This window comes from Pundamilia nyererei, unplaced genomic scaffold (genome assembly GCF_000239375.1).
Source record: "Pundamilia nyererei isolate P.nyererei 1_Seehausen unplaced genomic scaffold, PunNye1.0 scaffold00006, whole genome shotgun sequence".
Taxonomy (NCBI): Eukaryota; Metazoa; Chordata; class Actinopteri; order Cichliformes; family Cichlidae; genus Pundamilia; species Pundamilia nyererei.
This window is the reverse complement of record NW_005187407.1, coordinates 4,900,123-4,920,359: the sequence shown is the minus strand read 5'-3', so window position 1 is coordinate 4,920,359 and position 20,237 is coordinate 4,900,123. Positions and strand designations below refer to the sequence as shown.

Here is a 20,237-nt window from a genome sequence, read left to right as displayed (position 1 = left end):
AGCTTGACACGAGTAGCTGAATTGACTTATGGTCTTTATTGTAGTTTAAATATTCTTCTTTTTATTATTAATTTTCTTTCTTTCTTTCTTTATTTGCTGTTTAAACAGTTTTTTATTATAACTATTTACCAAAAGCATATTCGGGTTACTCTTATACTCTATAATAAACATGGGCTTAAACTGCAGACCCTCAGCTTTAGTTTGAGGGTATTCATATGCATATTAAATGAAGGGTTTAACTGTCAAAGATGTCTAATCTGTAGCCTCCTCTCTTTTGAAATTGGAAAATGACCTCAAAAGCGTGGCCGGTGCCTGCTATTTCCTCATTTTTCATAAATGAACCAGTTAAAAGGTCAGTATTTGTTTTATTTTCTATATTTTCTTTTTCCTTGGACCCACAACATGTGGTCAAAGGAACATTCAGTGCATGTAAAACATGCAAGAGAAAAGAGCGGGATCATTAAGCTACATTCTGACAAAATAAGGAGGCTCTGGTGAACTCTGCAGGTTAAACATGACACCAGTGGCGGTGGTGGAGGCTCACAGGATCCTTTCCATCCAAACCAATCAAGAAGACTCTCTGAAAGGCATCCAAGTGATACTTATTCAAGTCTACTTTCAGAAGAAGACTTGAGCAAACAGAGATGTAGAGACCCACCATAGGGTGCAAACCATACATCCGCCTGGTGAATAGAAAGGTCAGATTAATCTTTGCCAAATATCTTCAGTCTCTGGATGATTATTCCTTACACAGATTAATCAATATAAATATCAGAGGGATGGGGAAAAATACGGAAGCCAGAAAAATGCAGCTCAGGAAATAGAGCAAGTCATTTTCCAATTGGAAGGTCGGTGGTTCAATCTCTGCCTCCTTTCAGCCCCTGCGTGTCGTTGGGCAAGACACTGAACCCCAAATTAGAATCTATCCATCACCACTGGAGTGTGAGTAATAAATAAAAGGTGTGTAAATGGGTGGCTATGAATGCCACTGAACTTCATGTTCACAGTACAGATAGGCGATGACCCAAAACATACCCTGAAGCCAACCCAGGAGTTTGGAGAGTAAACAAGCTGCAGCAAATCTCAAAGTTAGAAACCGTTTCCTGATTAATATCCAGAAGTTCTAGACATGAGATAGCCACTAGCTGACAAAGATTTTGTTAGTTTTGTTCAATTAGAAAACTGTTTTGTTTATTTGTGTTTATTTATCCATGTATTTATTGCATAAAAACAATAAATACATGGATATTTATTAGACTGGCTGTAGCTCAACAGGTAGAGGAGTCGATGCTAAATATCTTTGGTTAAGTTATTCTCTGATGCGCCCACTGGGGCGTGAATGTGTATGAACGTTAGATGGGAAAACACTTGAGCCAAGAAAAACCTACTAGAGCTCAATCGGCCTGGATTTATGCGTGTTAGTGGGTATATTGTGGTTTACACGGCGAAGAGAAAAGTGAGATGTTTCGAAGCGTCTTCCTATACTTTGTTGTCACTGCACTTAAAAACAAACAAACAAAATCAGTCTGCTCGTGTCGTGCGCGACCGTTTTTAGCCTTTTGATGCCCAACAATAAACATTTCCAATAATGGATTTAGTGGAGCACTGCTCGCTTTGTTTCCAAAGAGCAGCCAGCGCTTTGGCTCAGGGGACTTTATTTGCAGATATGCGGCTGCACATGTGGGAGGGGAGAAGGGAGGAAGCGGACAAGAGGAAGCACTTTGTGGAAGTCTCCTTTGTTTTGGTTTTAAAAACTCTTTTTTAAAATCCTAGTAGTAACACAGCGCGATGTATTCCTTCGACGGAAACGACTACCCGAGTATCAGCTTATTCCCATATCTCCAGTGGTAAGTCCGATAATGCAGAGGGCTGCTGCAGTTTTCGGTAATGTGATACTCTGGTATGTGGAAACTAAACACAGAACTACTCTGTGTTGAAACTAGTGCCGCTGCAGCACCTTTCGTAGGCTCGTTTGTGAACAGGAAGGGCCGCTGTAGTTTACGGGCTGTGCGCAGCTTGCACGCATATAAGGAAACGGTAACAATCAAGCAGTCATTATTGCCGCAAGCCTGTCACTGCGACAAGCCGCCGATTTTTCTAGTAATCCCCAAGTCGTGGTTATGATTAGATTATCACTGTTTGTGCAACGCAGTAGGCGTATCGGGTTAAACTAAACCCTCTTGTCCCGGAAAAAAAGTCAGCAAGTGGTTGATACCGAAATGGAAAGCGTTATCAGAAAGCAGCACAATAACAGACTGTATTTCCCCGAGTGAACAGGAGTGAAGTGTAAAGTTCACATATCAGCACAGGCGCACAAACTGCTGCTGCGCTGCAGCTTTACTGTGTGGCTTCACTGATGGGGCAAGGGCGTATCTCCCCGGGGGTGGTTTAAAAAGAAACAGCGAAACCCCGGACTGAACGGCACCCCGGCGGACAGATGACGATAACGATGGTATGTGCGTGAAATGTTCAAATGTTCTGGTGCTGTGCAGTCCAGTTATGTATTTCCAAACATGGGGAAAAGCTTCGCCTGTTTCTTATCGTTGCTCGGTGTGTGTGTGTGTGATGGGATTCATGTGGTGTGATATCACTTAAAATAAGTACAGCTCAGTTTAACTTATTTGCATTTATTTCATATTTATCTGTAGTTGATTTATTATTGTTATGTGAAAAGTGATAACAGAGACAAACATTTCATTGTCCTTACACCACTACTGCATGGCAGTCTGTGGGCAGAGGTGGAGGATCCACGGCTGCACTTGTTCAAAATGACTCATATATACATATAGCGCTAAAAAGACAACTTAACTGCTAACTCTTAACTCTGATTTTTGAAGCCGGGTCTCAGAAGATTGATGATTTTGGTTTCCACTGACCCTTAAGACAGATTAGGCAAGATTGTCAAGAGTCTGTATTTGATTTGACTATTTATTTATGAATGACTGATTATTTTGGGTCATGATTATTCTGAGCCATTACCTCCAGCTGTACGTCTGCGCTGCTCTGACACGTGAGACGGTGCACTGCCAAAATCAAAACGCCAAATAAAGGGCAGTTTTTAGAAGAACGGTGCTTCATCTCTCCAGTACTGTTCCAGATTGTAGTCATCGGGGGTGTTTTCACTACTGTTCATGGGGTATAAAGGAAAAAAACATTTTAAGCACACTACATTTTAACATGTCACTGTAGGTAGGTTCTCAGTCATCCAGGCGATAGGAATTATGCTGTGTGTATATAATGAGCAGGAAATTGGACTAAAGGTAAAGTGTGCATGATTACACCATGATGACAACACATGTACATTTATTGGCTTAGCTGTGGTGAACATCTGATAAAAGGGGCCGTCAAGAGTGGTAGATTCATTGCAACATCTGCAGCTATTACTGTGTTCAGGTTACTGTTCTGAGTTTTGTGCGCAGACTCTTGGATTTAAGGGTATAAAAACTGGGCTGCTCCACAGGCTGCCCTTGCCTGTTGCAGAGAGACTGATTCTAGACTTTGGGTTTTGATTTTCAGTTTAAATTCAGTTGCTTGTTGCCTTCATGCAGTTCACTTTTTGGAGGGGTCAAGACTAACTGTGAACTTTCCAATGCAGGCCTAGCATGTCTGGTCCTCACTTGGTGAAAAAGGGACGTGAACACAGAAAGATGGATCTGCACAGGGACTTTACCGTGGCCTCTCCTGCAGAGTTTGTCACAAGATTCGGTGGCAGCCGTGTCATAGAAAAAGTAAGAACGAAACCCTTCTTGAATTTCTAATTTATCTACATTTTTCTGAGCGATATTTATGTTGGGTCCTCTTACAGGTGCTGATCGCTAATAATGGCATCGCTGCAGTCAAATGTATGCGCTCTATCCGCCGCTGGTCCTATGAAATGTTTCGCAATGAGAGGACCATCCGCTTTGTTGTCATGGTAACTCCTGAAGACTTAAAAGCTAATGCAGGTAATTGTTATCAGTCATCGCCTAAAACGTATGTGATGAACCAGTAGAAATGCTTTTCTCACTGTGAAGTTCTGAGCCTTGCTTCCTGTTTCCCTGCAGAATATATTAAAATGGCCGACCACTATGTGCCTGTACCCGGTGGCACCAACAATAACAACTATGCCAACGTGGAGCTGATAGTTGACATTGCAAAAAGGATTCAAGTGGAGGTGCTACTCACCGTTTATTTAAACAGCGGTTCTTTTTAGCACGGGCCCACCTGCTGTATTCAGTTGTTACTTTCTCTGCCTGTAAATAAACAACAGTCTGTTTCTGTGCACATTGCTCTTTACAGGCTGTCTGGGCTGGTTGGGGTCATGCATCTGAAAATCCCAAACTGCCTGAGCTCCTGAGTAAAGCGGGCATTTCATTTTTGGGTAAAAGAGCAGTTGCTTTCATTTTATTACTTTCATTTAGTTAGAAAGCTTTGTGCTGCTTCTCATGATAAATTGACCTCTGCTGTTTCTCTCAGGGCCATCCAGTAAAGCCATGTGGGCTTTGGGGGATAAAGTGGCTTCTTCCATTGTGGCCCAGAGTGCCGACATTCCCACACTACCGTGGAGTGGATCAGGTGATGCTTTTCCTCTCTGCACTAACTCCGCCATAAACAAAGCAGCTCTAAGCAGGTGTGAGAGAGTTATCACTGTGCTCTATGCAGTCCTGTGAAAGCTATGTACACCTTTACTGCTTCAATATGAATTAAGAGGGTAAGTAGTAGCCGGGTGATGCTAATTGAATGTGTTCGATTAACTGGTCATCAGCAGATATGAACATCTTTACAAAAGCAGAAGTTCAGCAACACAAATTACTTAGGAGTAAAGAGATTAGCAATGATCTCAGAGAAGCGATTGTTGTTGCCCATAAATCTGAGAGTGGTTATAAATCAGTTTTCACACAAGTTAAAGTCCATCATTTTACAGTGATTAATCATAAGTAGAAAACATTCAAAACATTGTTAAATCTTCCCTGGAGTAGACTGAAATTTGCGCACCGGGTTAAGATGTGGTTACACAAACTCCACAGGCCTCAGTTGGCACGTTAAATGTTAAAGTTCTTGACAGTGGAAGTAGAAAAAGACTGAACAGGCATGGCCTGCCTGAAAGAGTTACCAGGAAAAAGCCTCTCCCCTGTGAAAAAACAAACAAAACGTGGCAGCACGGCATAGGTTTGCAGAGCTGCTACCGAACAAACGAAATGTCCTTCGGACAGACGAGACCAAAGTGGAGATGTTTGACCCTGATGCAGCGCGTTGTGATTGGTGAAATCCAAACACAGCATATCGGCATAAACACCTAATAACAACTGTAAAGCACGGTGGTGGCACAGACCTGTGCACATTGTAGTCACTCAGTCTGTCATGAACTACTTTGTATACCAGAGTCAGAGTCAAAGTCCAGACCTTAGCCGAACTGATATACTGCGGCGGGTCCTTAAAGGAAAAATGTGAACAAATGCCCACAAACCTCAAAGAACTGATTGTTAAACCCCAAAAACAGTGGGCCGCATGACTGTTACATGCATTAAACTTGTAATGTGCTATTTTGCACATGGCGTAGACTCTATTATGTAGTACATACTCACTTGGGACCACTTTGTTCTTACCTAGTGTGTGTGCTTGTGCTCCAGATCTGAGACTGGACTGGGCTGAAGAGGACCAAAGAGAGGGCAATGTCATCAATGTTCCTCCAGAGGTCTACAAACAGGGCTGTGTTCACGATGTAGACGAGGGGATAGCAGTAAGCATAGTAACAAATCAACAATATTAATATCTACAAATTAATTAGTTTTAATCGAAATCTTTAGTACATACTTTTGGTTATAAGTTGTCTGGTGCGTATTTTTCTTTTCTCTTCAGGAAGCTGAGAAAATTGGTTATCCGGTTGTAATCAAGGCCTCTGAGGGTGGAGGTGGAAAGGGTATTCGGAAAGTTGAGTGCTCTGATGATTTTCCAGGTTTCTTTAGACAGGTTTGTGCAGTTACGTTTTACAAACTAATGTCTAATTTACCCAGTTTCTTTTAATTTTCTTAGCAGCCAGGATGTCCACACTCAGTTGTTAATTTGCATGGTCATAAAATAAAATGGCACAGTACTCAGTTTGATAGACTTCCAGATTACAGCTCTATACTATATAAACTGTGATTGGATAGGCTGTGATTGTCGAGGAACAAGAAGACTTTACACTTCATGTGTTATTCTGAGTGCAGGTCCAGACGGAGGTGCCCGGCTCACCCATCTTCATCATGCAGCTGGCTCAGCATGCGAGACACCTGGAGGTCCAGATACTGGGGGACATGTATGGAAATGCCATCTCTCTTTTTGGACGAGACTGCTCCATCCAGAGGAGGCACCAGAAGATCATCGAAGAGGCTCCTGCCACCATAGCTCCCGCTTCAACATTGGAGCGAATGGAGCGGGTAAGTTTATGTCCTTGTATTCTAATGCTAACACACTAAAGTCTGCTCTTAGAGACATATTGTCTCCTCGTTATTTCCTTTGTGGCCTAGTGTGCTGTGCGACTGGCCAAGATCGTAGGCTATGTGAGTGCAGGTACTGTGGAATATCTCTACTCTGAAGATGGAAGTTTCCATTTTCTGGAGCTGAATCCTCGCCTGCAGGTGGAACATCCTTGTACAGAGATGATCGCAGATGTAAACTTGCCAGCTGCTCAACTTCAGGTAAACCTCTGTTAGGAGGCTCAGACACATAATTATACCCAAGGAACAAAATGAGAAATTTGTTCTTATTGATCCTACAGATGCTGATCAGATTCTCCCATCTAAATATTTGCTTAATCTCTCACAGATTGCGATGGGCATCCCACTTCACAGAATTAAGGACGTACGTGTGCTTTATGGAGAAAGTCCCTGGGGTGACACCATTATTAACTTTGAGTCTCCAGATTGCGTCCCTCGTCCGAGAGGCCACGTCATAGCTGCACGGATCACCAGTGAGAACCCAGATGAGGTGGACTTCAGCTTCATTAACCAGGAAACATGACACTGTTATGTACTGTTCATGTTTTTTTAAACCACTGATTCACACTCCGCACTCACAGGGGTTCAAGCCCAGTTCGGGCACCGTGCAGGAGCTGAACTTCCGCAGCAGTAAGAACGTCTGGGGTTATTTCAGTGTGGGCGCGACTGGTGGCCTACACGAATTTGCAGATTCCCAGTTTGGACACTGTTTTTCATGGGGCGAGAACCGTGAAGAAGCCATTTCGTAAGCTCCTTTATTTTATTTTAATTGTATTTTTTCCTATTATCAGCTACTTGTGGGCTGTGCGGCAAAGAGTACCGCTTTACCTGATTCCAGATAAAGTGGTACTCTGTTAGAAGATGCAGCATGCTTTTGCCAGCAGTACAGTTGTCTTAAATTTGTCAGCCTTAATTGGTGTTAGGTTGTTAGTGTATGTATTTGGGTTTTCTGTATTTTCCAGAAACATGGTGGTGGCTATGAAAGAGCTGTCCATCAGAGGTGACTTTCGGACGACAGTCGAATACCTCATTAAATTACTTGAAACCGAAAGCTTCAGAAACAATGACATTGATACCGGATGGCTGGATCATCTCATTGCAGAGAAAGTGCAGGTAAGAGACTGAAGACAGATATGGACCATTGAACTTGTGTATAATTCCTTTAATTCACAAAGCCACGTGTTCTTTCTGCAGGCAGAGAGACCAAATACCCTGCTTGGTGTTGTCTGTGGGGCTTTGCTTGTTGCAGATGCTATCTTCAGAAAGAGCATGTCTGACTATCTACATTCCCTGGAAAGGTCAGTAGGCACTTGTCGTTAATGTTTCACTGCAGCGCTCTTCCCGTGTCTTTATGCAATTGACTCTTATAAACATTATCTGCTGCATCTGTAGAGGTCAGGTACTGCCTGCAAACAGTCTGCTCAACTCTGTCAATGTGGACCTAATATATGAAGGAGTCAAATTCTGTCTGAAGGTATCTGTTTTGTTCCTTTCCTGCTTTGTTTTGTTTTTAATTCAGCCTCTTACCTTTTTTAATGAATAGATTATCACTGCTGTTTCCTGCAGGTGGCTCGCCAGTCCCCAACAACGTATGTCGTTATTATGAATGGCTCGCACATCGAAATAGACGTCCACCGTTTGAACGATGGCGGCCTCCTGCTGTGCTACAATGGCAGCAGCCATATAACCTACATGAAGGAAGAAGTGGACAGGCAAGGCTACCACTGCGGGGTTTTTTTGTTTTTGTTTTTGTTTGTTTTTTTCCAGTTTGGTTATTTACTTCTGGTTTAACTGATTACTCATTACCGGCACTATTTTAACGTTTCAGGTTTCGCATCACCGTTGGCAACAAGACCTGTGTTTTTGAGAAGGAGAATGACCCCACGGTCCTACGCTCGCCCTCTGCTGGCAAGCTGCTGCAATACATGGTTGAGGATGGAGATCATATTTTTGCAGGGGAAACTTATGCAGAGATTGAGGTAACAGAATATACGGTGGATAGGATTTTGTGACTTATGCCATTTGTGCCGGTTCGTTTTGCTTACTTGTCCTTTATTATTCAGGTGATGAAGATGGTGATGACGTTGACTGCGCAGCAGTCTGGCTGTATCCATTTTGTCAAGCGACCGGGAGCGGTTCTGGAGCCTGGCTGTGTGGTGGCACGTATGGATCTGGATGATCCCAGCAGTATACACAGGGTGGGTTATTCCAGAGCACATCAAAATCTTCATTTCGAATTTTTTGCAAACAATTCTAGCAATACTTTGGTGTCCTGTTTATATATTTGGTCTGTATCTATTCATTTTATTTTCTTTTACTTCAGTGTAAGTTCTTCCTGTTATTGAAATTGCTGTGAAAACTTCCTCTCATTTTCTTTCCTCTTCCTTCACAGGTGGAACTCAACACAGCGGTGCTACCGCCTCAGCAGCCACTTCCCATGGCTGGGGAGAAGCTTCACCAGGTGTTCCACAGTGTTCTTGAAAACCTGGTTAATGTCATGGATGGGTACTGCCTTGAAGAACCCTACTTTAGCACAAAGGTATATATCAGCCCTTCTGCCACTGCAGATTTCTCATTACAAGACACAAAAGCGTTTTATTGATGTATACGAGCATGTTTGCATGTAAACCTACAGCTGAAAGAGTGGGTTGCTACCCTGATGAAGACTCTAAGGGACCCCTCACTGCCGCTTTTGGAACTTCAAGAGATCATGACCAGCGTGGCTGGCCGTATTCCACCTACTGTTGAGAAAGATATCCGCAAAGTCATGGCTCAGTATGCGAGCAACATCACCTCCGTCCTCTGCCAGTTCCCCAGTCAAAGGGTAAAATGCTATGCAAAGGCTGCTTGTGAGCTTTTTAAATAAATCGCTTTTACCAGTGTGATAAGATGACGTTTGGCTTATCTGATTCCAGATTGCAAACATTTTAGACAGCCATGCAGCAACCTTGCAGAGGAAAGCTGACCGAGAGGTTTTCTTCATGAACACTCAGAGCATTGTACAGCTGGTGCAGAGGTCTTTTTTCCCCCCCCCCCCATTTGGTCAGATGCATATTGTGTAGTGGTGGTAGTAGCAGTAATATCTTTGAATTATGTTATCGTTGTAATTGTTGACACATCTGAATTTTTTTTCTGTTCAGATATCGGAGTGGAATCCGTGGCTACATGAAATCTGTGGTTCTCGATCTGTTGAAGCGCTACCTGCAGGTAGAGATGCAGTTTCAGCAAGGTAACATCAGCACCCCTTCAGGTTTTATGTCACCTCTTCTTTATTGCAATTGCAGCTCCGTTATGATGGAAATGCTTTTATTTATTTTGGGTCCTTAACAGCTCACTATGATAAGTGTGTCATCAACCTGAGAGAGAAGCACAAACCTGACATGAGTCCTGTGCTCGACTACATCTTCTCTCATGCTCAAGTATCCAAGAAGAACGTCCTGGTCACAATACTCATTGTAAGGCTCTCATCGTTTTTCACTGAAGCAAACCTGATAACCGTTCATCCTGCACAAAGTCACGTGGACGGACAGTGATGAAGGTTTGTCTTTAACTTTGTATAGGATCAGTTGTGTGGACGGGATCCCACTCTGGCAGATGAGCTCATGGCTATTTTGAATGAACTCACACAGCTTAGCAAGATGGAGAACTCAAAGGTAGCCTTGAGAGCTAGACAGGTAAGAGAGCTTGCATTGAGTTTTGCTATTTATTTTTAATATAGTAAACCTTCTAGAGAGAGAGAAGCAAAAACTGTAGGAATGTCCAAATCAACATTCTGTCTCCTTCTTAAAAAGAAGGTCTGCACTGACCAGCCCAGCAACACCAAAAGGCCTGAAAGACCACAAGAGACAAATAAATTGGATGGTGACAGAATGTTTTTCTGTGGTTAAGAAAATAATGTCTCAAAAAAAACCCCTCAAGAACAACAAGGTGCAAACCGCTGGTTACACTCAGGAACACGAAGGCCAGATTGGAATTGGCCAGAAAAGATGCTGCACCTTTGTGGCAGAAAATTCTTTGAACAGATGAAACCAGAATGAACTTGTACCAGGAAAAATATGGAGGAGGATCCAAAGCATTATCTATAAACATGGTGGAGACAAAGCTATGGCATGGGCATGTATGGCTTCCAGTAGAACTGGGTATCTAGTGTTTATTGATGATGTGACTGCTGATAGACACGGCAGGATGAATTCTGAAGTGTACAGGCCTGTACTCTCTGCAAACTGGTAATGATCCAAAGTGTACTGCAAACACAGAGTTTGTCAAAGGCAAATAAATGGGGTATTCTTCCGAAGAAGAAAAAAGTTTTGTTTTCCTTCCCCCCCAGAAATCTTTCATTGGCCAAGTCTGTCACCTGATCTCAACCCAACAAAGCAGCTTTTCAGTTATTAAGCTGAAGGTGTCTGTGGTGTAAGCCTGGCAGAGCATTTTAAGGGAAGAAGCAAAGCCTTTTGTGATATTCATGAGTTCTAGACTTTCAGCAGCCACTGACTTCTAAGGATTTTCATCCAAGGACTAAAAACAGTTCTTATATATAAAATTATGTTAGTTTGTCCAGTTATTTTGAGCCTCTGAAAATGGTGGACTGTGCATAAAAACTACTATAATTAGTAGTAAACCCATAGAATTAAAGATGAAAGTCGTCACTTTGATCGTGTCAAGGTTTTTGATTTGAAATCCACTGTGGTGATTGACAGAAGCAAAGCTACATGATTCTGTCTTTGTCCAACAAATTACAGATCTAACTGCATATGTTTTGTTGAAGTTTGAATAATCATGCATCTGCTTTAAAGTTATTTTATTTGACTATGTTGTTATAGTATTTGCAAATATCTCATAGGTCCTGATTGCTTCTCATTTACCATCATATGAACTGAGACACAACCAGGTGGAGTCCATCTTCCTGTCAGCCATTGATATGTATGGTCACCAGTTCTGTCCAGAGAATTTGAAGGTTGGCTTTGTGTTTTGTATTTTAAAAAAACGTCTTTGTTACATCACTTTAGAGCAGCACATTTATACCGTGAATGATAAATATATATTTTTATTTGCCACAGAAACTCATTCTCTCTGAAACCTCAATTTTTGACGTTTTGCCCAACTTCTTCTATCACTCCAATCAAGTTGTATGCATGGCTGCTTTGGAGGTATGGTTAGTGCATTCACACAGACATGTTCTGTCTTATGCGTTTTTATTAAATGGTCATTCTGTTGTTCTGTCTTGACTTTCAGGTGTACGTCCGCAGAGGTTACATCGCCTATGAGCTAAACAGCATCCAGCATCACCAGCTGCAGGATGGAACATGCGCTGTAGACTTTCAGTTTATGTTGCCATCATCACATCCAAACAGGTGACACTTTTACTTCACACCGAGCCACGGACGAATCAAATGATATTCTCTAATTTCTGAGTCACAAATGAGTCACTACCACCTCCAAATTTGACCACATATTTCCTTTGTAGCATCCGAGGATGTAAGCTTTCTCTTTCTCTGTGGAGATCGTTCACTTGTATTGATGGGGATTCTTTAAAGAGACTTTTCATATGAAATCCAGGCCTTAAAAACATAATTTAGGTGTCCTCTGTACAATGGTGGCCTGATCGATTACCGGTAATCCAGAAAAGAAATGTTCACCTGTCCCCATGGGGTACAGGTGCAGTGCCACCCTGGTGCTGTGAAGTAACATATGGCTAACCCTGAATGCAGTTTTGCCATACTTGACTTTGATGTGAATGTGCTTAGTCTCTTTAAAATTGCTTCAGTCTAATCATATTACCAGACGTAGTAGACATACAGTTTGATCATGCACTGCTAATATTCACCTGTTAATCATCTTATTTCAGAGGGAGCAGCCCTACTCTGAACAGGTAGAGTAAAGCTCCTCCCAAACAACCAAACCACCGTATCCTCTGTTTGTCTCACAGCAATGCATGCTGGATGCATCATGTTGCTTTTTCCTTCTGCCCAGATACATTTGCTTAAGAACTGATTTGTCCTTTTAAATTCACTTTTATGCTGATCTGGGCCATCTGATTTTTTTTTTTCTGCTTCTTTCAACATGTAAAGCATAGCTGGGCTTTTTAAGAGGCACATTTTCAGCTTTTTTTTTTCATGTTCCTCTTAAAAACCTCAGGCCTGAAATTACATTAGTTGTTACCTAATGGCCAGCCTGCATTCTCCAACCTTTAATTTGCAAATCTGAAACCCGATATAGTAACAGTTGCTCTGGATTACAACAGCTCATAATCCCTTTCAGCTCACTTCCTGGTGGGGAATCGGCTTTGAACTGAGCCGACTTGAGTCATGCATCTACTGACATCACTTGGACTTTAGCTGATGACTTGACTTGGCGATCCTCCCTATACTCCGAGATAAAAATACATTACTTAGCTAATCAGCCAGACAGCAGATAATCGGGCCACGTAAGCAGAAGACAAAGGTGCATGCACATAGGCACATAATAAAATTCAGGCAGTAAAACATTTTGGTAATCAGAATTACAATGTCTATATTCCATAATTTAAATGACCGAGTATTGTGCAAAAGTCTTGAGCCACCCCTTGTTTTGTCATATTTTGTTTCCAAGGAGCCAGACTTAATTTTATTGTGCTTTTTTTTTTTTTTCCTTTTCCAAACTGGTCTTGGTCAACAGTTATTCTGGCTTTCTGGAGGACTTTCAAAGTTTTTCTTTGAAATTGGCGGCTTTTTCACTTATTTTCAGTTCAATCCTAATATCTGATTATTTTCAAAGGTGATTGCCAAAGGAGCTATTAGCTGAAAACTTGGCATATCTTGCCATGCTATGCAGTGTGTCCTTAAAAAGAAAAGGGGAAACTGGAAAAAGAAGTTTCAAGCCTTAAAATAACAAACAAAAACCCTACAGCTGGTTAAGTCTTTGTCAGGAAAAAAAAAATCCACCCAAGACTGTCAAAGACTGACTGTAAAGGATACATTCTTAGGAAAGGGGAACAGGGAGAAAAGGCTGATGTTCGCTAAATTACACGAGAACTGAACTGAATATCAGCAGCAACAGATCTTTTTTTTTTTTTTTTTTTTTTGAGTGATGGACCCATATTTGACATTTTTGCTTCAAATCATCATCAATGTGTACAGAGGAAGTCAGGAGAGAGGAACAGTGAGTGTACACAGCCCTCTGTGGGTGGAGGCACAGTTGTGAATTTAGGGCTATATTTCCATCAGTGGTGTTTGGAATCTTGTCAAAATAGTCCTACTTGCATGACAAGGATCCCAAACACACTGTCAGTGCAGTAAAAGCAGACCTGGATTAAACCCCCCCCCCCACAGTGGAGCACTATCAGTAACGGATTGGCCTCCCAGGAACCCAGACCTCAACATAATTGAAGCAATGTGGGGTCATCTTCACAGAGAACAGAACAAAAGGTAGCCAACATCCAAAGAAGAGCTTTGAATGTCCTTTAAGAAGCCTGGAGAATTATTCCTGTAGACTACATAAAGATATTAGAAGAAAGTTGCCTGAGAGAGTTCAGACAGTGTTGATGAATAAAGGTGGTCTCACCTTTACTTTCAAGCTTGTCAGAATTGTGCAGACTCAGTTTTTGCCTTATATACTGTTTTTCCTCGTATGTTTGCACGTTTCAGCAAAATATGAAGAAATGAGTGGCAGTTTAAGACTTCATCACTGTACAAAATCTGATACTAACAGGTTCTGTCAGTTGTGTGTATATATAACCTGTTACCCACCCTTACTGGACGACTGAGAACTTTATGCTTAGGACTTGTAACCTTAAAAAAATCCTTTAAGCTGCCTCTGCTATCACCTGTATGTAATTCCAATATGATCTGATGGTGGTGACACTCTGTAATTTGTTTTTAAATAGACAAGACGAGTTATCCACTCTTGCTTTAATTGCTCTCTTTATGAATTTTTGGGCATCTTGTTCGTTGTCACCTCATTGTCCAGTGGTTTTGACTTATTTTTAAATGTGTGTTTTTTGTTTGTTTGTTTGTTTGTTTGTTTGTTTGTTTGTTTTTAGGGTTCCTGTGCCAGTCAGTGGATCAGGCCAATTTAAATTGAGAAGGCAGGGCAGTGAGCTCCTCCTGGATGGAGCCTTGTCTCCACCGTGCCAGCGAATGGGGGCCATGGTGGCTTTCCAGTGTTTTGATGACTTCAAAAGGTCCTTTTTTTTTTTTTTTGATTTGATGAATTATCTCAAAGTGAAATTAATCAAATGTTAATGTCTTTCTTTTGGTTTTGCAGGAATTTTGATGAAGTTCTTTCCAGTTTTGCCGAGCCACTTATGGAGAATACTCCTTTCTCTGAGTCCTGCTCCAGCTTCTACGATGAGGAGCACTTCAAGGTGAGCGGCTGTGACTGTATAAGGAGGACAGGGCTTAACAATAGTTAGACTGTTTTAATCTATATGTGCACGCTCTGATTTCTCTTTTATCTCCTGCAGAGTGCCAGGGAGAACCCAATCCACATCATTAATGTGTCCATAAAAACAGCAGACACAGAAGATGACGATGCCTTGGTCCGAGCCTTTACTGCCTTTGGACAGTCAAAGGTTACCAACCAAATCTAAAATAAAGCATTCTTCTTTTAAATAGCAGATCACAGTTTTCCTTTTTGTTTTTTTTGTTTTTTATTTATTTTTTTTTTTTAGTGATTTTGACTTTTTATTTTATTTTTTTACAGAAAGCTATTCTCTTCGAGTATGGAATAAGGAGAATCACCTTTCTGATTGTACAGAAGGTAATTGTGTATCTTATATGCAGTGCATCATGATCATAGATAGCTTTAATTTCATTCACATATCACTTTTCATAAAATCAAGATTTCGGGGGGGGGGTACTTACCTTGACTAAATCCTATTGTTTGTGTTTTTCCATTTTCATTTCATTTTCCATTTGGAAAGTCCTTGCAGGCTACTTTTTACTTTGAAAGGCTGCAGTCTAATTATTGTTTTAAATTTTCATTTAAACAGAGAGAATTCCCCAAGTTCTTCACATTCAGAGCTAGAGATGGGGTAAGTGGTTTTTAAACAACCTGCATTTACAGAGCTGACATGTCATTTCTAAGGAAACGATGACTGAATCTGTGCTTCCCTTCAGTTTCAGGAAGATCGTATTTACCGGAATCTGGAGCCAGCTTTGGCCTTTCAGCTGGAGCTCAACCGAATGAGGAACTTTGACCTGACAGCTGTTCCCTGCGCCAACCACAAGATGCACCTCTACCTGGGAGCTGCTCGTGTTCAGGAGGGTGCTGAAGTTACGGACTACCGCTTCTTCATCCGAGCAATTATCCGCCACTCAGATCTCATTACAAAGGTAAGTAAACAGAACAAATTTTGACTTTTGTTTTATATGTCCAACAAGATGAGAAATGTGCTTGTAGCATGTGTTATTTTGCTGTTTGAAAAAGATTTTTGCACTCAAAGAACTTAAAGCCACTACATGTTTATTAATAACCAGGAAGCTTCATTTGAATACCTCCAAAATGAGGGAGAACGTCTGCTGTTGGAAGCCATGGATGAGTTGGAGGTGGCCTTCAGTAACACCAGTGTTCGCACAGACTGCAATCACATCTTCCTCAACTTCGTCCCCACTGTTATCATGGACCTATCTAAAGTCAGTGTTCTGCAATCTCTATTGCAGTATATCTTCACAATAAGTTATTAAGACAAAAATATGCATACAGTTCTCGAGATTATAGTATATTTTATTTTGGTGAATAAATTGTGCTATGACTTTTTTTTTTTAAATATGCACTACATAATATTAGTGTTTTATCAGTCTTTCAGGTATGATTCTCTCTTTCATAAATGTTTTACTGCTTTTAATATTTTACTTCTTGTTTGTTACTAATGTTTTGTTGTATCAGTAGTCCACATTCACAGATTCGATACCTAAACCGTGACCTGTAAAGCCTTCAGACTTCACATGTAACATGCTTGCTTGTCCTGATCTTTGATTTATCAGATCGAGGAGTCTGTCCGCTCCATGGTGATGCGATATGGCAGTCGCCTTTGGAAGCTGCGCGTCCTTCAGGCAGAGCTGAAGATCAACATCCGCCTTACACCGACTGGGAATGCCATTCCCATCCGCCTGTTCCTTACTAATGAATCTGGCTATTATTTGGATATCAGCTTGTATAAAGAAGTCACTGACCGAAGTTCTGGACAGGTGAGGACAGTGTGTTTAGCTTTTTCTTTTTTCTTTTTTTTTAAAACCACTAGGCGTTCATATTTTATTTTTCACGGTCATACAAATGTAAAAAATCAACTTGCCAATTTTCCCTTCTCAGATCATGTTTCAGTCATATGGGGATAAGCAGGGTCCCTTGCACGGGATGTTAATCAACACCCCCTATGTGACAAAAGACCTGTTGCAGGCCAAACGCTTCCAGGCTCAAACTCTGGGTACTACATATGTCTATGATTTCCCTGAGATGTTCAGACAGGTACTGTTAGCTCACTGATTTACTTATTTCAGTCTCTGATGTTCTGATGTTGTCTAAGCTCACTGCGAAACTCTTCTCGTAGGCGTTATTGAAGCTTTGGGGTCCAGGGGACAAATGCCCAAAGGATCTGCTGATGTGCACTGAGCTCGTCCTGGACCCTCAAGGCCGACTGGCGCAGATGAACCGCCTGCCTGGAGACAACGATGTAGGATTTTTTTTTTTTTGTTTGTTTGTTTGGTTTTAAAGATCATTTTCGTCAAAGGATGTTTCTTTAGTGATGCTTTTACCGATTATAATGATTCTCCTCCAGGTGGGAATGGTTGCTTTCAGGATGAAAATGAAAACTCCGGAGTACCCAGAGGGCCGAGACATTATTGTCATCTGTAATGACATCACTCACATGATTGGCTCATTCGGCCCTCAAGAGGACGAGCTGTTCGTCAGAGCCTCGGAGCTGGCTCGCACAGAAGGCATCCCCCGAATTTACCTTGCAGCCAACAGTGGGGCGCGCATTGGCCTCGCTGAAGAAGTCAAACACATGTTCCACGTGGCCTGGGTTGACCCCGCTGACCCCTACAAGGTCTCTACACGTGTTCACTTTGTGAAAGCAGATGAAATAACCACTGATTATTGCAGCTCTTATTTTACATTTATAGTGGGTTGTTGTTGTTTTTTTTTCTTCTTGCAGGGTTTCAAATACCTTTATCTGACACCTCAGGACTACACCCGTATCAGCGCCACCAATTCTGTTCACTGTCAGCATGTAGAAGAAGGTGGAGAGTCCAGGTACGATCTGTGCTCAAAGGAAGTTGCAAAGTATTTGATATCCTTTACTTTTTGGATGCTTGTAAAGTATTTTACATATTCATTTCTTATGTTGTGGCTCCTTGTTGTTTTCTTGGACTTACATTTTAAGGTAAAGATGTTACAACATTAGTTTTATTAAAGAAATATTCAACGAGCATAGAGAGACAAACGACAAGCAAGACAAATCACAAACTACAGTTTGTTAATAACAGGCAAGAGTGGGAATAAAAGGCTTGTTTATTGAAATCTAAAATATTTAACTGAAATCTAACTAATCTGAACTGATTTGAATGATAGAGATTTTTCACCTGTTTCAGGTACATCATCACTGACATTATTGGGAAGGACGATGGTCTTGGTGTTGAGAATCTGCGAGGCTCAGGCACTATTGCTGGAGAATCTTCTCGGGCCTATGAAGAGATCGTTACAATCAGTCTGGTGAGAACATGGATCTGATTTTAAGCAGCAGCATGCCAGAGTCCCTGAGATTTTCATGTAAGCCTGTTGGTGCTCTTGCAGGTGACGTGTCGTGCTATTGGAATTGGAGCTTATCTGGTCCGTTTGGGGCAGCGAGTGATTCAAGTAGAGAACTCTCACATTATCCTGACGGGGTCAGGTGCTCTAAACAAGGTTAGTAAGTCTAATCAGTTTTTCGCTCATCCAGCTAAAGGACCAATGGGCTCATGCATGGTGTGCTGTCTGTCCATCTGTCCCCAAGAAGAAAAAAAAAAGTGTCAGTTCCTGTTTCTCTCCAGGTTTTGGGCAGAGAGGTGTATACTTCCAACAACCAGCTTGGCGGAGTTCAGATCATGTACAATAATGGAGTCGCACACACCAGTGTGCCAGATGACTTTGAGGGTGTCTTTACTATCCTGCAGTGGCTCTCTTACATGCCAAAGGTTCTGCTGACTGAGTGAATTTCACACATTTTGTGGTCTAAATATAATCATACAATAACTCGGGCAGTCCTTCAGACCATCTCATATAGTTCTTCTGTCTTCACAGGACAAACACTCACCTGTGCCCATTATAGCAACTACAGATGCAGTGGACAGAGAGATAGAATTTACTCCCACTAAAGCACCGTATGATCCCCGCTGGATGCTAGCTGGCAGACCTCACCCGCGTAAGCTGCAAATCTAAACTCTAAAACTTCTTTATGTCAGTAGTAGATGAAACTTTTTCCTTTTTTCATTTGTGTTGTTAGTGGTGAGAGGTGCCTGGCAGAGTGGATTCTTTGACCATGGCTCTTTCATGGAGATCCTGAGTTCTTGGGCTCAAACAGTGGTGGTTGGGAGAGCACGGTAAATCTGCGCACTTGAAACGTACTTTATATGTATGCTAAATTGCAACTAGACCTTAACCACAAATTGAATGAACACAGGTTAGGAGGAATCCCCCTCGGCGTCATCGCTGTTGAAACTCGCACGGTTGAGTTCACTGTGCCAGCAGATCCAGCCAACTTGGATTCAGAATCTAAAGTGAGTGAATGTCTCTTTGCATTTTTGCCGTATAATAAAGCCATCACTCTTATTTGAAGAGCATTTAAACTCCATATTCTGTGTGTTCATGTTAGGTCCTGCAGCAGGCGGGCCAGGTGTGGTTTCCAGATTCAGCTTTTAAGACGGCTCAGGCGATTTGTGACTTCAACCGTGAACGTCTGCCTCTCATAGTGTTTGCCAACTGGAGGGGCTTCTCTGGGGGGATGAAGGGTACACCATGAATATGCTAAACTCTGCAAACAGATAGCATGACATTTGCACAGTCTGATATTTTTTTATTGTTTAGGCACTTTTAAATTAAAAGTATGGATCGCATAATGAAGTTATATTTACAGCAAAGCTTAACAGTTTAGAGAGAAGTGTCTCATACATGTGGTGCAGGACATATATGAGGATGGTGACACAGTGTTGAGGTGTGCACCTCGAAGGATAGATGGGTTTGGAGATGGTGACATTAACAAAAAGGCAGGCGGCCTAGCTGGAAATATTCAGACTTTCATTGAGAGAGACCAAGATGGTGAAGATTAGAAATGAGAACATTACACCGACAGCTCAGGTTGACTGATTTAGAGACACAGTTAGAGAGCAAGGCTGAGATGGTTTGGACATGTGCAGAGGAAGGATAGTGGATATACTGGGCAATATGTTAACTTTATTTCATGTCTCATTATGATCTGATAAACCACAGCTGAAGCTCTGCACTTTTAATGCAGTATTCATTATTGCATTTCATTTAAAAAAAGAGCTGTGTAACTGCGAAAATATTTGCATTCTGGACTATCAAACGCTGTTGTGTTAATCAAGTCTTCCTTTCTCCAGACATGTATGACCAGATATTAAAGTTTGGGGCCTACATTGTTGATGCTCTGCGTGATTTCCGCCAACCAGTGCTGGTGTACATCCCACCACAGGCTGAACTGAGAGGGGGTTCCTGGGTGGTGATAGACCCTACTATCAACCCACTGTGTATGGAGCTCTATGCTGACAGAGAGAGCAGGTACATGAAGAAAAGTAACGCTTCAAATCT

General features: G+C 41.7%; 1 protein-coding gene across 5 annotated transcripts in view; it reads left to right on the top strand.

Annotated features, from left to right (window-relative positions):
* Nucleotides 1–20,237, top strand: part of acacb (acetyl-CoA carboxylase beta) — a 28,485-nt gene that overhangs the window by 5,510 nt on the left and 2,738 nt on the right. For 2 of the 5 annotated variants that reach the window (XM_005722218.2, XM_013914570.1), the window contains 47 exons: nt 3,596–3,728; nt 3,806–3,944; nt 4,044–4,153; nt 4,279–4,360; nt 4,456–4,554; nt 5,610–5,719; nt 5,839–5,949; nt 6,189–6,398; nt 6,489–6,659; nt 6,787–6,948; nt 7,040–7,203; nt 7,421–7,571; nt 7,653–7,756; nt 7,851–7,932; nt 8,025–8,170; nt 8,287–8,437; nt 8,522–8,656; nt 8,851–8,997; nt 9,094–9,282; nt 9,374–9,474; nt 9,599–9,687; nt 9,789–9,913; nt 10,019–10,132; nt 11,299–11,412; nt 11,516–11,605; nt 11,691–11,809; nt 12,304–12,327; nt 14,476–14,616; nt 14,700–14,799; nt 14,899–15,006; nt 15,138–15,194; nt 15,427–15,468; nt 15,554–15,769; nt 15,914–16,069; nt 16,421–16,624; nt 16,746–16,901; nt 16,984–17,106; nt 17,212–17,481; nt 17,590–17,687; nt 18,026–18,146; nt 18,228–18,338; nt 18,464–18,607; nt 18,714–18,834; nt 18,916–19,012; nt 19,093–19,189; nt 19,285–19,420; nt 20,030–20,207. In XM_005722218.2, coding sequence (XP_005722275.1) covers nt 3,596–3,728; nt 3,806–3,944; nt 4,044–4,153; nt 4,279–4,360; nt 4,456–4,554; nt 5,610–5,719; nt 5,839–5,949; nt 6,189–6,398; nt 6,489–6,659; nt 6,787–6,948; nt 7,040–7,203; nt 7,421–7,571; nt 7,653–7,756; nt 7,851–7,932; nt 8,025–8,170; nt 8,287–8,437; nt 8,522–8,656; nt 8,851–8,997; nt 9,094–9,282; nt 9,374–9,474; nt 9,599–9,687; nt 9,789–9,913; nt 10,019–10,132; nt 11,299–11,412; nt 11,516–11,605; nt 11,691–11,809; nt 12,304–12,327; nt 14,476–14,616; nt 14,700–14,799; nt 14,899–15,006; nt 15,138–15,194; nt 15,427–15,468; nt 15,554–15,769; nt 15,914–16,069; nt 16,421–16,624; nt 16,746–16,901; nt 16,984–17,106; nt 17,212–17,481; nt 17,590–17,687; nt 18,026–18,146; nt 18,228–18,338; nt 18,464–18,607; nt 18,714–18,834; nt 18,916–19,012; nt 19,093–19,189; nt 19,285–19,420; nt 20,030–20,207 — 6,048 coding nt within the window. Of the gene's footprint in view, nt 1–1,686; nt 1,848–2,226; nt 2,453–3,595; nt 3,729–3,805; nt 3,945–4,043; nt 4,154–4,278; nt 4,361–4,455; nt 4,555–5,609; nt 5,720–5,838; nt 5,950–6,188; nt 6,399–6,488; nt 6,660–6,786; nt 6,949–7,039; nt 7,204–7,420; nt 7,572–7,652; nt 7,757–7,850; nt 7,933–8,024; nt 8,171–8,286; nt 8,438–8,521; nt 8,657–8,850; nt 8,998–9,093; nt 9,283–9,373; nt 9,475–9,598; nt 9,688–9,788; nt 9,914–10,018; nt 10,133–11,298; nt 11,413–11,515; nt 11,606–11,690; nt 11,810–12,303; nt 12,328–14,475; nt 14,617–14,699; nt 14,800–14,898; nt 15,007–15,137; nt 15,195–15,426; nt 15,469–15,553; nt 15,770–15,913; nt 16,070–16,420; nt 16,625–16,745; nt 16,902–16,983; nt 17,107–17,211; nt 17,482–17,589; nt 17,688–18,025; nt 18,147–18,227; nt 18,339–18,463; nt 18,608–18,713; nt 18,835–18,915; nt 19,013–19,092; nt 19,190–19,284; nt 19,421–20,029; nt 20,208–20,237 lie in introns of those variants that run through there. The other 3 variants (XM_013914566.1, XM_013914572.1, XM_005722219.2) reach the window with 3 other exon arrangements.